Source organism: Epinephelus fuscoguttatus, linkage group LG15 (assembly GCF_011397635.1).
Source record: "Epinephelus fuscoguttatus linkage group LG15, E.fuscoguttatus.final_Chr_v1".
NCBI lineage: Eukaryota > Metazoa > Chordata > Actinopteri > Perciformes > Serranidae > Epinephelus > Epinephelus fuscoguttatus.
The window spans coordinates 23,708,075-23,723,295 of NC_064766.1; the positions used below are offsets into that span (position 1 = coordinate 23,708,075).

The following is a 15,221-nucleotide window of genomic DNA, read 5'->3' on the forward strand; positions in this document are numbered from 1 at the left end:
ACGGAAGCCTGTCAGGGATAAAACACTACAGCCGTTGACGTTTTCAGCAGAGTTAGTGCACGTGCTGTTTATTAAATGTAAATAAAGACAGTTTCCATCTACTGAAATAAAAAAACGGCGCGACTTTATTTTACCTGAGCTGAGATATTTTACCCATAAAAGACCGTAAGGTTTTAAAATATTAAAATGTATTTTGTTATCTCACACAGGATTACACGAGAGGAACAAAGGTTACATGTCTTTTTCTGGCATCTACATTTATAAGTTCGCCTATTTCTGTTTACAAAGACAGACATATATCATCTCAAACATACATAGGCCTACATAAAACATACAGAAAATAGAACTAGAAAATATAAAACAGACGGAACTATCACGAGGGTTAAAGAAAACAGAAAACAGTAAGCAAAGTAGGCCTATCACCAGAACACTTTGTAGCCTACAATATATACCATAGGCTACAAATATACATGGGTTGTATTGTACTTTGATTTATTCCATGACATATTTAAATTGTAAATTGGCCTGTTTTATCCAACAAGACTTTGTCTTTGTCATTAGTCAAACTCAACACTCTTTTAATACTCTATCTGACACAGAATTAGGCCTGTATATGTTGCAGCTATTGATATTCCACATATTTATTATATGATTTCTCTGCCTTTCTCTCTTTTTGTGTGATTCTTTTTCTTTTTGTATGATTTTTTTTCCTATTTTGAGTTTTTCTGCCTTTTTTCTTTGTTTGTGATTTTTTCTGTTTTTTCTTTCTTTCTCATGTTTTTTCTGTCTTTTTATTTTTTGTATTTTTTTCTTTTTCTTTTTTCTGTCTTTTTATTTTTTATATATTTTTTCTTTTTGTATGATGATTTTTTTCTGCCTTTTCCCTTTTTGTGTGATTTTTTGTCTTTTTTCCCTTCATTATATTTTTTCTTGATTTTTTCTTCCTTTTTTTGTATGTTTTTTCTGTCTTTTTTATTTTTTATATATATTTTTTTCTTTTGTAGGATGATTTTTTTCTGTCTTTTTTCTTTTTGTATGATATTTTTCTTTTTTAAATGATTTTTTTCTGCTTTTTCTCTTTTTGTATGATTTTTTTCTGTCTTTTTTCTGTTTATAAAACAAATGCTGACTAGCAGTGCTGCTGGCCAAAACAAACTGAACTTTAAGGCAGTGTCATTGTGTTACAACACATCATTTTTGTTCTGTCTTGTTTTTGTTCTTGTTTATATATAATTTGTAAATATATTTGTATCCTTATCACATAAAGTATATTCCACGTGATAGTTTTATTTTTGAGAAGTTGCTGATATTTAGTTCCATTGTCATGGGTTTAAATTTATCAATTTAAACACAGACATAAACAAGTTGTTTTTCTCCTCTGTGCATAAATTATATATCATATTGAAAATCACTTAGCTCACTGTAATCCCTTCTAATCTACACAGGGGCGCACCCGCAGGCACCGGAGCGGCTGATGGGATAAAAAAAACAAAAACGGAAACGCTGGTGCACTCTCTGCCGCGCGCTCCCGACACCACTTCAGTCTTGCACTTTACACCGTCCCGTCGAGTGATCCGGAGCATCCCGCAAGATGACCATCAACACCCTGGCTAAAGGAGGCTGGAACCGGGAGCAGATGACATGCTTTCGGAAGGTGAGACTGAAACACACTCTGCTGTAGTTTGATTTTATAATGTGACATATTATAGTGTGGATTTATTAAAATCGTGTGTGTGTGTGTGTGTGTGTGTGTGTGTGTGTGTGTGTGTTGGCTCTGTGTGACTGTGTGTGTTGCCCTGACAGATGGAGAAAGTGATAGTGGCCATGCAGGACCCTGACATGGGCATGAAGATGAGGAACCAGAGGCTCCTCATCACTGTCATCCCACACGCCATGACAGGTGTGTGTGTAGCCTATATGTGTATGTGTGTGTGTGTGTGTGTGTGTGTGTGTGTGTGTGTGTGTGTGTGTGTCTGTCTGTCTGTCTGTCCCTTTATGTCAGTGTGCATTAGCATCTGTGTGTGGACATGCACCGTGCAGCTTGTGTTTGTCCCAGCGGTCATGCATAATGCAGCAGTGAATTTGGGAGAATGCTGTGTGCTTTTTGCAGAGTACATGGAGGAAGTTTGTCGTCTTTTTCTTGTCTCCTTTATTTCTGTCTCTCTCTTTTTTTTCTCCTCCAGGCCGTGACATAATTGACTGGCTGATCCAGAAATATACCATCTGTGAGGAGGGTAGGTAGCTGTGTTAATACATACATTTAGTGTTAGTGGTTTGCTGTGATTCTGTGTTTCCACTTTCCCCGCTTGTTGTGTGTCGTTGCTAGCGTGTTGCCAGGATATGGTGTTTTCTCTCAAGCTGACGTGGTAGTGATGTGCAATGTGGGGGGGATGCTGTTTCCAGTAAACAGGAATGGGGTGAGCCCCAGAGGATCCGAGTTTGATTAACTCACCTGATGATCTGGGTTTGATTAGCGTCCCTGTGGAGGCCTTCACCTCAGGAGCCTTCACCCGGCCTGAAGTAAATTAGAGGTTGGGGAAAATAAAGAGTAGCCTGCTGGTCCCTTTTGCCTCAGAGCAGACTAGAGGAGGAAAGAGATGAGCCAGTCAGCGAGGGAGGGAGACAGAGTTCTAAGAGCTGATTAAAATGCATCACACAGCTTTTTTTGGTCGCTGTCAGTCATAAAAGTAGGGCCCTTTAACAAATGAGGAGAGACTGAAGATTGATGACGCAGTTCATCACTGGGACAAAGGCTTGATTTGAGACAGACTGCTGACAGGGTGCAAGAGGTCAATAAAAAAAGACAAGTGTGATGAATTAAATCCACAGCATTGTTTAATAATTAACTTCCTTCTGGCAAATTGATTAATTACTGATTTATTTCACATTCAGTTTGTTCACTTTGAGAGCTTTATCACTACTGAAACAGCCTTTTCAAGTCCCATCAAATAATATATGAGTGTTTTCTATATCCTCCTGGGACCCAAACTTTTGTTTGGTATGAATTTTAATTTCCTCTAGATATTTGGGATCAGTAGGACCTGATGAATATAAAAAAACATAACATTATCAACAATTCTTAAGTCACAATGGCCTCACACATGAGATAATAAAGCCCACTGTCAAACCAGTACTCTTTTCTTTTTGACTTTTTTCTCTTTTATTTCTTTTTATCCTGTGAGTTTTTTCCTTTTTGTATCATTTTTTAATAAATTATTTGTATGATGTTTTTGTCTTTTTTCTACAATTTTAACATCTTTTTTCTATGATTTTTTTCTTTTATATCTTTATTTGTACGATATTTTCAATTTTTCCTTTGTGTATGGATTTTTAACATCTTTTTTTCTATAAAATGTTGTCTTTTTCTTTTTTGTATTATTTTTTAATATCTTTTTTATGTTTGTTTTTTTTAAATCTATTTTTTGTATGATTTTTTTTTTCTCAGAATGTGCAACTATAAAACTAAATAAGTACTTCCTAATCAACAGTGTCTTAGCTTGTTACTGATGCTACTATAAAAAACTATATATTGTGGGCGGGGCAACACAATGGTTTGAGTTGAAGGTGTGAGAAAGAATAGTATCAGTAACATTGTTAACACTGTGCTACATTACAGAGAAATACAAAACCGTCCCAATGAACCTTCATTAATATAGGCCTATATTTTATCTACAAGTGCACGTCACACACTGAGCGAGCCGCCTGTTAATGATGCTGTCAGCAAAGCAGTAATGATTGTGCTAAGTGGCTAATGGGCATGTAGCTACTTCCATGTTTCAGATGATACGTCATGTTTGTAGTCGACCAATGAAGATGAGTTTACATATCACCTTGGGTTCGTCCTTCACCTTCTCAAAGTGACCCCACACTTTGGATTTCCTGCCCGACATGTTATTAACTAGCCTGTGGAATAACCGCAGGTACCAGGTATCTGTTTTCGGATTCTTCGTTCAACTGCAGCATGCATGAAAAACAAAGTTTTCTTTACAATTTCAACATAACACGGGGTGAGTCATTAATATACAAGTGGTCATTTGGGGGGTGAAGTATCCTCTAAAGGTGTGCAAGCCTTAATATAAAACAGGTAAACTACTTTACAGCCCCAGCAGTCACCTAAATAAACTGTGACACTCCGGTGATTATTTTTTCTGTGGTGTTTCACAGAGGCACTGCACCTCAGCGCCATGCTGGTGAAATATGGGTACATTTACCCTCTCAAGGAGCCGAGATCTCTCGTGTTGAAGCCTGATGAGTCACCCTACCGCTTCCAGGTAAGTTCGTCATCCTCCATGCAGTAGGTTCATTTTGAGTGCCTGTAAAAACCCACGCGTTGCCCCTCCTTGTTTTAATGCTGTACCACTTTTGGCTAAACCGTCTCATTCTCCCCGTCACTGGTTATCTCCTTTCCCACCCCTCTCTTTCTCCATTAGCCCACTTTCTAATCCCCCATCCATCTGCCACTCTCCCCCGCCACTTTTTCATCGCACGCTTCAGTTTCAGCCTTGGTCAGAAATGTAAAAAATGTCACTTGTTTTTCTCAGACTCCATACTTCTGGACTAGTACTCGGTGGCCTGCCTCGGAGCTGGACTATGGTGAGATAATGCCAAAAACAATCTCAGTGATGCCCATTTATATATTATATATTTCATTGTGAGGCAAAACAGACATTTTCCACACATCATCACACTACAAAATGTGACAAACTACCAATGATTCAAAGAAAGAAAGAAAGAAAGAAAGCCTCCACTTAGAATGTAACTTCTTAGATTTCTGCTAATCATTTGCAGGAGCCTTGGGCAAAATATACATATATACAGCAGATCAGGGCTCAAATCTGTTAACCTCTGTTTTCATTTCTCTCTGGACTGTTTTTGTGTCCTTCCTTTATGCCATCAGCAATCTATTTGGCTAAAAAGAACATAAGAAAACAAGGAGAACTGATGGAATATGAAAAGGTGAGGAAAGTGTGTGTCTGTGTGTGTCAGTAAGTGAGAGAACCTGTGCGTCTTTTATGAATTATTCAGTAGTCTGGGGTACCAGGCCTACGTCGTTATTACTTTTCTAAATTCTAGTCCTCTTTTTTTCTTTCCTCATCCCTCATCTTTTTTTCCTCCTCTGTTTTAGGAGAGGTACAGTGTGTTACATAAGAGAATCAACCACACCTGGGACTTTGTGGTGATGCAAGCCAGAGAGCAACTCAGGTACACACACAAAAACACATGCTCACACACACACACACACACACACACACACACACACACACACACACACACACACACACACACACACACTCAGACGCAAACACAAACACAGATATTAACTTACAGTGTGATTTATGTTTAGAGCATCCAAACAGAGGCGGAAGGCTGACCGCATTGTTCTAGAATGTCAGGAGCAGGCCTACTGGCTCATCAACAGACCCCCGGTATGTTCACTCCTATTCTACTCCACTGTGTTTATGTCAGATTATATATATACACCACTGTTCTAAGAAGAAGAAAGTATGTCATATCATACTACGCTACACTATACTATACAAAGAAGAAAAAAAGGCGTACTATACTATACCATACCATGCCATGGCATGCCATGCTATGCTATGCTACACTGAGAAGAAGAAAAAGGCAAACTATACTATGCTATACCATGCCATGCCATGCCATGCTATGCTATACTAAGAAGATGAAGGGGGTATACCATACTGTACTGTATTATATTATACACTACTGTACTAAGGAGAAGAAAAAGGTATACTATACTATACTTTGCTATAGTAGACTATGCTATGTTATGCTGTACTGAAGAAGGTGAAGAGGGTATACTGTACTATTTTATACACCACTGTACAAAGAAGAAGAAAGTATGCCATATTGTACTACACTACACTATACTATACGAAGAAGAAAAAGGTTACTATACTATACTATACTACACTATACTATAGTGTACTGCAAAACTTACTATACTTACTATGCTGTAATAATAATCATGAGAATGTATGCCATATCACACTATACTACACTATACTATAATAATAAGAAGAAGAAGAAGAAGAAGAAGAAGAAGAAGAAGAAGAAGAAGAAGAAAAATACTATACTATACTATAGTATACTCCAATACTTACTATACTTACTATGCTGTAATAATAATCATGAGAACGTATGCCATACCACACTATACTACACTATACTATAATAATAATAATAATAAGAAGAAGAAGAAAAATACTATACTATAGTATACTGCAATACTTACTATACTTACTATGCTGTAATAATAATCATGAGAACGTATGCCATATCACACTATACTACACTATACTATAATAATAATTATAAGAAGAAGAAGACGAAAACTACTATCCTATCCTATCCTATCCTATAATATAGTATAGTATAGTATAGTATACTGCAATACTTACTATACTTACTATGCTGTAACAATAATCATGAGAATGTATGCCATATCACACTATACTACACTATACTATAATATAATAATAATAAGAAAAGTACTATACTATACTATACTACATTATACAGTACTGTACTACGTATACTGTGCTATGCTATACTATAATATAATATCTAACTATATCTAACTACAAAAATATACTATAATGTTCTCAAGAATATATACTACACTACACTGTTCTCTACTGACTAGAATATATACTATACTACATTACACTATCTTATACTACTCTATACAATTTGATACTGTACCATACTATACTGTTCTACACCACAATGTTCTAAACTGTGTTGGACTGGAATATACTACACTATTCTAGTCTACACTATACTTTACAATACTTCATTACTCTATACTGTACTACACTAAACCTCAATGTACTACACTACACAATATTCTTTTATACTGTTCTACAATATGTTCTTTTCTGTTTTAGATGAGAATATTATACTATCTCATGCTACTCTGTATGGTATAGTACTGTTTTATACTCTGCTGTTCCACAGTATAGTGTTCTCTACTATACCATGCTATAGTATTTATATGGCTCTACACTATACTGTACTACAGTTTTATTCTACTATACTATAGCATTCTCTAGTGTGTTGGATTATAATAAAATACTATACTAAACAACGATAGAAACATGTATGTATTACAGTATCTACAACAGTCAGAGGTCCCACTAATGTTCACTCACAGTCCCTTCTGCCTCCTACATGAAATATTCAACCCATCTGGTAAAAGCCTGAGCTGACAACAGGAAAACATTGAGACAGAGAGACAGCGAGGAAAAGAAACAGTTATCATCATACTCCACTTTCTTTATGTTGCCTTAACATCACAGCAGCCCATTTGATTCTCAGACAGAGAGAGGTAGAGAGCAATAGGGACTAAGTAGCAGGAAACAGGAAGAGACAGAGGAAAGGGATCAAGGGAAGAGTGGAGGTACTGTGGGGGAGAGGAGAGGGTGAAGCAGAGGACAAGGGTTTGGAGGAAGAACGCCATCTTGTCTTGCCCTTATGAATTAGGGACGAGGACGTGGAGAAAAAGAAAGAGAAACTTGAGTAATAAAAATCAGAGCCAGTGGAGTGGAAAGCTCAGGGAAGGATAAGTGCTCACACATAAGCACACACACACACACACACACACACACACACACACACACACACACACAAAGCACTTAGTTATTATTGTGTGCTTGTGTGTGTGTATTTTCAGCCTGGGGCACATAATGTGTTGGACATGGGTCTGGACAGACCAAATAACTTCAGCGCACGAGTAACACTGGTCAGTGACATCATTTCTCACCTTCTGTTTTACTGTTTATTTGCCTCTAAAAAAATATAATGTCATAACACGTCTGCTATCTGTCTCTTCTCTCTTTTGTTTTATCGTTTTTTTCTCTTTCTTGCTGCTCGGATTGTTTCAAAGTAAGTGTCCAAGTGAGCTGTGCTATACTATGGGCAATTACAGTTCATTACAATATTTTTATATTTATCAATTCTAACTAACTATCTAACTGCACTCCCTGAGGAAATATCATATTTCTGGAAAAATGAAAGAGTGATTCCAGAGAGAAGCAGACAGAGGGGTCTACAGTCTGTGTTTGAAGGATATATCCAGGATGTCAAACTGACTCAGCAGCAACAACAGGTTAAAAAGACAAAGATAGTTAGAAGCTAAAGCCGAACTATAGGCTACAGATCACAATACATGGTATTGCAATACCCATAATATCACAAAAAAAAAAATTAAATTTGCAATAGTAGTGGAAGATACGACTAATTAGAACAATTTCTAATAAGCAACAGCCCAGAAAAATGTCCATCTTTGACAATAATTAAATATATAACACATATAAACACCAGAAAGCTGCCTTTTACTACTGATATGACTGTATACATGTATAATGCGGTTATAATGTGACCCTGAGTGATGTCACTGTGTTTCTCTCAACAGCACTAGAACAGCGAGTACTACAAAAGTGAGGTAAACATCATGTATAATTTAAATACCCTCACTTAAAATACATTGGGTGCATATAATTGCTCTATTTGTTTGTGTTTACATCATGCTTTTTGCCTTTGTTCACAGATTGATACCTGTCGAAGGGCCCTTGGAAGAAACCGTGTAAAGTCATCCATCTGCCTAGAGGGGTATGTGTCAGTTTGATGATGCTGCAGACACACACACACACACGCACATGTAAACATACACACGAGGGCTAACAGACATGCAGTGCCTGGACTGAACTCTGCGTCCCAAGCACGCACACGCACACATGCACATAAGGCTTAGTGCTCCCACTGTAAGAGCCACTAATGGACGCTTCCTGAGGCAAGTTGGAATTAGTGGCCATTAACTCTTATGATCTGCAGCACTAATACAATAATGCTGTGTGTGTGTTTGTGTGTGCATTCAACTGCCTTTGTGTGTGTATGTGCAGTTTTCTGAAATACAGCGAGCAGTACCAGAACCACGACCCCATTATGCAAGGCTGCCTTCCCAGTAACCCCTGGATCTCTGATGACACGGCACACTGGACAATGAATTCTGAAATGTGAGGAAATACACACAGATACACACACTGTAACACACAGTGCAGTCCACTCTAGTTCACAGGAAGTCATTTAGTTCAGCTGGTTTCAGATTTTCTTGTAGCATCTCTTAACATGTCTGTTCATTGTTTGTGTGTGCAGGGTGCCTACACCGACACGTCTTCGAGTGGAACGTTGGAGCTTCAGCTTCATGGAGCTTCTCAATGACGCCATGGGGAGGCGGGAGTTCATGACCTACCTAGAGAAAGAGTTTAGTGGTAAAGAAGAGTGACTGCAATGTTGGAATATATACAAAATACAAATGCTAAAGGACAGTTCACCCTAAATCAATCATGTGTCCTCTTACCTTTGCTGTGAGTTGCAGAGTGTTAAAGATATCAGCTGTAGAGATGTCTGCCTTCTCTCCAATATAATGGAAATTGATGGCACTCAGCTTGTGGTGCTCAAAGCGCCAAAAAAAATACATTTGAAAACTCAACATCAACGTCTCTTTCCAGAAATCATGACCTGGTTACTCAAGATAATCCACAGACCTTGTTGTGAGCAGTTTCATGTAGGAACTATTTTCTTTCTACTGAACTACACCCACCAACCGTATCACCATGCAGAAGGAAGTGTGCATCTACTGCTAGCTCACATAGCACCACTGAGCTAGCTACAAATCATTAGCTCTGTTATGTTGTGTTCATACCGGGCACCGGGCATGTAAAGTCAATGTAAAGACACAATTAGATGCGAATTCCCAGCTGGCGGCACAATGGATGCGACACAAATGACGCAAAATACGTGAATTAAGCGTCACGAATGAAGTTAAGTTTGTGATTTCATGTCATACATACAGAAAAACTTCAGCGACTAATTTGATAGCCAATCCGCATTGAGATCCTCCAGGAACGTACGACACCAAGGACGTACAGGCAGAAGTTCATTTATCGATTCAGAGATTTCACGTATGAATGACGTGAGTTGTTCGTGCTCATCAAGCGAGTCAACACAAAATATTCTAGCGATCAATCTTGCATGAGTGACGTGACGCGAAAATTCAAACTGCATTTGGTGTGAACACATTAGATTCTCCACAATTCAGTACTCAAGCAAAGAGTTCTTCATAAATTAATCCAAGTTCTGAGTACTGTCCGTTGCTAACTATGTATGCTAGTTAGCAATGAGGACTGCAGTTTTTGTGACATATTATTCTTGTCCTCCTGCAGAGTGTAATTGGATATGCTTGTTTTTGTTCCCTTGTTGGCTACAAAATAAAAGCGTCCCCAAGCTTTTCTGTGTATTTCTTACTCTGGACAGCATGTGCTCCCAGTTTAGAAGGCCAATGGGCTCTGTCATGTATCCTTGTGGCCACTATACTATAACCTCTAAAGGTCTTTTTCCTCAAATTCATTAATGTTTACATCTCAAACTGTCAAGAGCACGAGCCTCTTGTCCATGAGTAGACGCACTCTTCCCTCTCCGTGGTGATACAGTTGGCGGGTGTAGTTTGGTAGAAATAAAATAGTTCCTACATGAAACTGCTCACAACAAGGTCTGTGGATTATCTTGAGTAACCAGGTCATGATTTCTGGAAAGAGACGTTGATGTTGAGTTTTTCAAATTTATTTGTCACTTTGAGCACCACAAGTTGAGTGACATGTAGTTCCATTATATTGGAGAGAAGGCAGACATCTCTACAGCTGATATCTCCAACACTCTGCAACTCACACCAAAACAGTCTAGACTGACAAACAGCACTACAGGTAAGAGGATAAATCTGTGTTTTTGATTTTGGGGTGAACTGTCTCTTATAAACATTTGATGATAAGGGTTTGCTAATCGGTCCCAACTCGGTCAAAGGAAGTGAGATGATTAAATCATAATCACATGGTATAAATTGGTAATTAGATGCTGCAAACAGAATTATATAAGCGTATTAAGATAAGAAAGAAAGAAACATGAATGTAATTATCATTGGACAATCATCTTAAATTGATTCTTGCTTTCATTAGCATTCAGAATTCCATTACCTGCTCTAATGACACTCTCTAATCCCAGTGGTGAGAGATGGAGGGACTGAGGTAGTGGAACAAAGATTAATGTTATGGTTGGTTGAGAGGATGGAAAGAGGAGATAAGGAAGGAGAACAGAGACATAAAGCAGGAAAGAGATTTGTTCATCCATGTGGACATATGAAGTATTGCCAGGGGCCAAGGTTTTCCACAGAGGCCAGCCATGCTATAAAAAGTCTGCAATTGTTTGTGGTTGTAATTTGCCTCCATTCATACCCAACACCTCATTGTCTGTCTCTCTCTGCTAGCGGAGAACCTGTGTTTCTGGCAGGCCTGTGAGGAGGTTAGACACGGAGAAAGTTCCAGAATCATTGAGAAAGTTGAGGAGATCTACAAGTAAGTGTACGACATGCACACAGACACTCTTATATTTTCTGTCAGGTGATTGACACTCTTTTGTGTGTGTGGTTCAGAAACTTCCTGGCTCCTGGAGCTGCCCGCTGGGTCAACATCGACAGTAAGACGATGGATAAAACTCTGGAGGGGATCAGACACCCACATCGTTTTGTCATGGACGACGCACAAATGCACATCTACTTTCTCATGAAGAAGGTTTGACCTCTGACACACTGATATTTAAAAGTTTGGGTGTGGAAAGACAAGACAATCCTTATAACAATTCTGCAGGTTGCAAAAATCGCTGCCTTTTTAAAAAATTGAATCCCACCAGTAAAAAAAAACGCTTGCCGCCCATTTTTATTGTTGAGGGCACTTGCTGTAGCAAGTAGTCAGCAGATAGTTTGTTGGTCACAGGGAAACAGAGATCTGTGTGGGTACATGAGACCCTAAAAAAGAGGGTGGATCATGGGGAGTACCACCAGCTGGTCCAGGAGCTTCTCCTCCATGATGGCCGTTTCCAGGCATAGTCTAGGATGACTTGGGGGCAGTTTGACAACCTACTGTCTATCATTGGGCAATATAGCTCTAGGTATCCAGCAACCGCTACAACAAGTTTCTCCTCCATTATCGACCACCACAGAAGGCCTGCCTCTCAAATCACTGAAAAAAGATGACACAAAAAGATGGGACGTGGGGCATTTTCCGCTCTGAGTTGAAGTTTTTTCAGCTTGAGGAGCTCAGAGTGCTACGGCAAAAATGCCAGGCACCTGGAGTGAAGAAACGCAAGGCATGCCGCAACGCAAAAAAAGCAAGCAAAAAGCTTCATTCTCATTAAAAATAATTACAAAAAGCCTCCTGCAACATTCTCCTCTGACCTCTGGCATCAACCATGCCACATTCAAAGTCACTCAAATCACATTTCTTCCACATTCTGATGCTCGGTTTGGACTTCAACAGGCCGTCTTCACCATGTCTACATTTATAAATGCATTGAGTTGCTGCCACATGATTGGCTGATAGGCTATTTGCATTAACAAGCAGCTGAACAGGTGTACCTAATAAAGTGGCTGGTGAGCATAGATTCTAATTCTGTGGCAAACACTGGTAATGGTGTATTTGTGTGTGTGTGTGTTTGCATATACAGGACTCCTATCCAAGATACCTCAAATCTGATCTGTACAAGAACATGCTGGCCAAAGCTGTCGTCCCCCAGGAGACAAAGAAGAGGTAACATTTCAATTTAATCACCACTTTTACTTTCCTTTAACTTCGGTACATCATCCTCTAACACTCTTCCTTTCCTTCTCTCCTTCCTCTCAGTGTGTTCCCCTTCATGAGACGCCAGCGGCACTCTAGCCCCTCCCCCGCTCAGGCTGTCACCCATGCGACAGAGGAAGACGGGCACGCCAAGGGGGCTGGGCAAGCAGGTACCAACTCTGCAGCCGGCTCCCATGTCTGATGCGTGTCAGACTCGATCTCAGTCTCTATTGTCTCTGTTGGTCACCATAGCAACCACCCAAGGTGTTCTCCTCTGCTTTTTCTTTCGAGTCAGTCCACAGCTAGGATTTCAACATTAGGAATTCCTCTCAGAGCACAGGCGTTACTGCAAACCTCAGCAGCAGCACATCTTATTCCCAAAGCACAGAACGAAGGAGAGCTTTTAGTGTTTCTGTTAGAGCCTTTCCTGCTGCACAGACATCCTGCGTCTACATCCCATCTCAGTCCAGAAACTCTGTCCTGTTGTACATGATATTAACTCCTAACACCAGATCTTCCTTCCTTAGCATTTAAATAGAATCTACACTGAGACAAAATGATTGTTTATAGAGCAATAGGATGTGAAATATGTATTTAGTCAAAACTTCAGCTCAGCATGTCCGTGATTATCGTACAGTTTGCTTGTTTTGTTCATTCCATGCTGGAGCTTCACATCGTGTGATGGTTGTTGCTGTTAATTTTTGCTCGAGCATGTTTTCATCCTAATAAAATGTCACAACAGCGTTCAGTGTTGTGTTGTGCTCTCAGCTCTGCATGCTGTGGTAAACTGTGAGTGGATCTGTGATCAGGCTTTGATTATTTTACTCCTTTTATTTTGACTTCCTATCATTTCTATCACGTTCTTTTTCTTTGTGGCCTTTGGGTTTATTCTAAACACTCATATGGTTTGTTTTAGCATTTATTAAACTCCAGATGTGAAGGTTTTGGAATTATCGAGCTCCAGTAACTCAGCTCCTTTGACAGCTACTCCCAGGAGCTTAAAAACCAGACGCTAGACATGCACAAGACATCGGCTGAGGTTTGTTTCCCGCAGTGACATCTGTCTGCACATGCTCTTCTCTTTCACTTTCTCTACTGCGTCTGAACATAGTAACTTCTTTTAACACCTTTCACCACCTTAATAACCTCTCAGGTTTTACTTCCCTCCATTCCTTCCTCCTGTAGGAGCTGCAGTCTCTGCTACTGGACTGGCTCCCTCTACTGGCTGCAAGTGGTCAAAGTAACTCAAGATTTAACACTCCCTGTAAATTAGTGGGTCTGAACCTTTTAGGCTTTTGACCCCCCAGAACTAACAGTACCATTCATTACAGCCATGAGGTGAACACTAGTTCATTCTCAGACCATTTTATTTAAATGGAAACCTCAATATTTTCCAACATGGACGCTTTTTCTCAAATTTTTATGTCAAAGTAACAAATGTGTACAACAATGTTTGAAACTGGTCCAGTGTTGAAAGAGAGTGCGATGGCTGCGGGCTGTGATGTAATCACTCTTAGCATGTGTGCGCTGTCAATTTATGTCCTCTAAAAGTGCTTGTTTTTGCCACTGACAGACTCAGATTGTTATTACAAGTGTCTGACAACACAACACAAAGGATCCCTACAGAGATAGACCTTTTCGTTAAAGAGTAAGATCCTTTTTGTTTGACCAGAAACAGCCCTGAAATCTCCATCACCAAACCCACCAGACTCCATTTAAATAAACAGTCATTTTATAATCGTAAAACGCGGATCACTTAGAGTCGACAGAAACAAAATAAAATTCACAAAACCCATCTTGGTTCATCCTTCCACTGTTCCAACAATCACCAACTCTGGTTTGATTGAAATAAACCTTTAATTCACCCAGTTAGATGTGAAAATATGCTGTTAAAATTACTGTTTATGTAAATGGAGTCTGGTGGATTTGGCGATGCCGATTCTGTGGCTTTTTTTGGTTACATAAAAAGGATCTTATTCTTTAACAAAAGGCTCTATCTCTGTAGGGATCCTTTCCATAATGTTGCCAAACACTTAAAAAAAGAATAATCGGAGCCTGTCAGTCATAAAAAGGCACTTTTAGCGGATGTGAATTGACGGTGCGAACATGCCCTGAGTGGTTACATTGCAGCCAGTTTTGCCTGACAGTTTAGGTGAACTGTTTGAAACCTGAGCGATTCGGCTTGATTTCTTTTAAAATGTGGGAAGAAACCATTGAGCAATGAAAAAAGAAATGACCCAGCAAAAAAAAAAACATAGTAAAAAAAGAAAATTAAAAACAAGGAAATTAGTTAATAAAAATAAATAAATAAATCAGAAATTAAAAACAAACATGGAAATGACTGGAAAATAGTGCTTAGAAATTATAATAATTCTGTAAGCTATTTTTTTTAAAAATATGACAATAATTATAAATATAAATTGTCCCTAGCTATTTTAAATAATAGCAATGATAAAAAAAATAATAATAAAATAATTTTCTATATGTATTATTTGTTTTGCAGTTTGTGGGACATTTCTTACCAAGTTGCTC

The 15,221-nt window shown here is 38.8% G+C and overlaps 1 protein-coding gene across 2 annotated transcripts; it reads left to right on the plus strand.

Annotated features, from left to right (window-relative positions):
• The first annotated feature begins 83 nt into the window (after window positions 1-83).
• On the plus strand, window positions 84-13,420 carry rgs11 (regulator of G protein signaling 11). 2 transcript variants are annotated; one of them, XM_049597308.1, is made up of 18 exons: window positions 84-165; window positions 1,446-1,654; window positions 1,804-1,900; window positions 2,184-2,234; window positions 4,165-4,271; window positions 4,542-4,593; window positions 4,898-4,956; window positions 5,126-5,202; window positions 5,345-5,426; window positions 7,697-7,765; window positions 8,444-8,467; window positions 8,573-8,634; window positions 8,925-9,038; window positions 9,178-9,293; window positions 11,342-11,429; window positions 11,507-11,645; window positions 12,577-12,659; window positions 12,753-13,420. In XM_049597308.1, exons 2-18 carry the CDS (start codon window positions 1,592-1,594, stop codon window positions 12,889-12,891), a joined length of 1,422 nt encoding a protein of 473 aa, XP_049453265.1. In that variant the 5' UTR covers window positions 84-165; window positions 1,446-1,591; the 3' UTR covers window positions 12,892-13,420. The 2 variants fall into 2 exon arrangements, with proteins under 2 accessions (XP_049453265.1, XP_049453264.1); XM_049597307.1 differs by lacking the exon at window positions 84-165 and having other exon boundaries at window positions 1,380-1,654.
• Window positions 13,421-15,221: the final 1,801 nt, after the last annotated feature.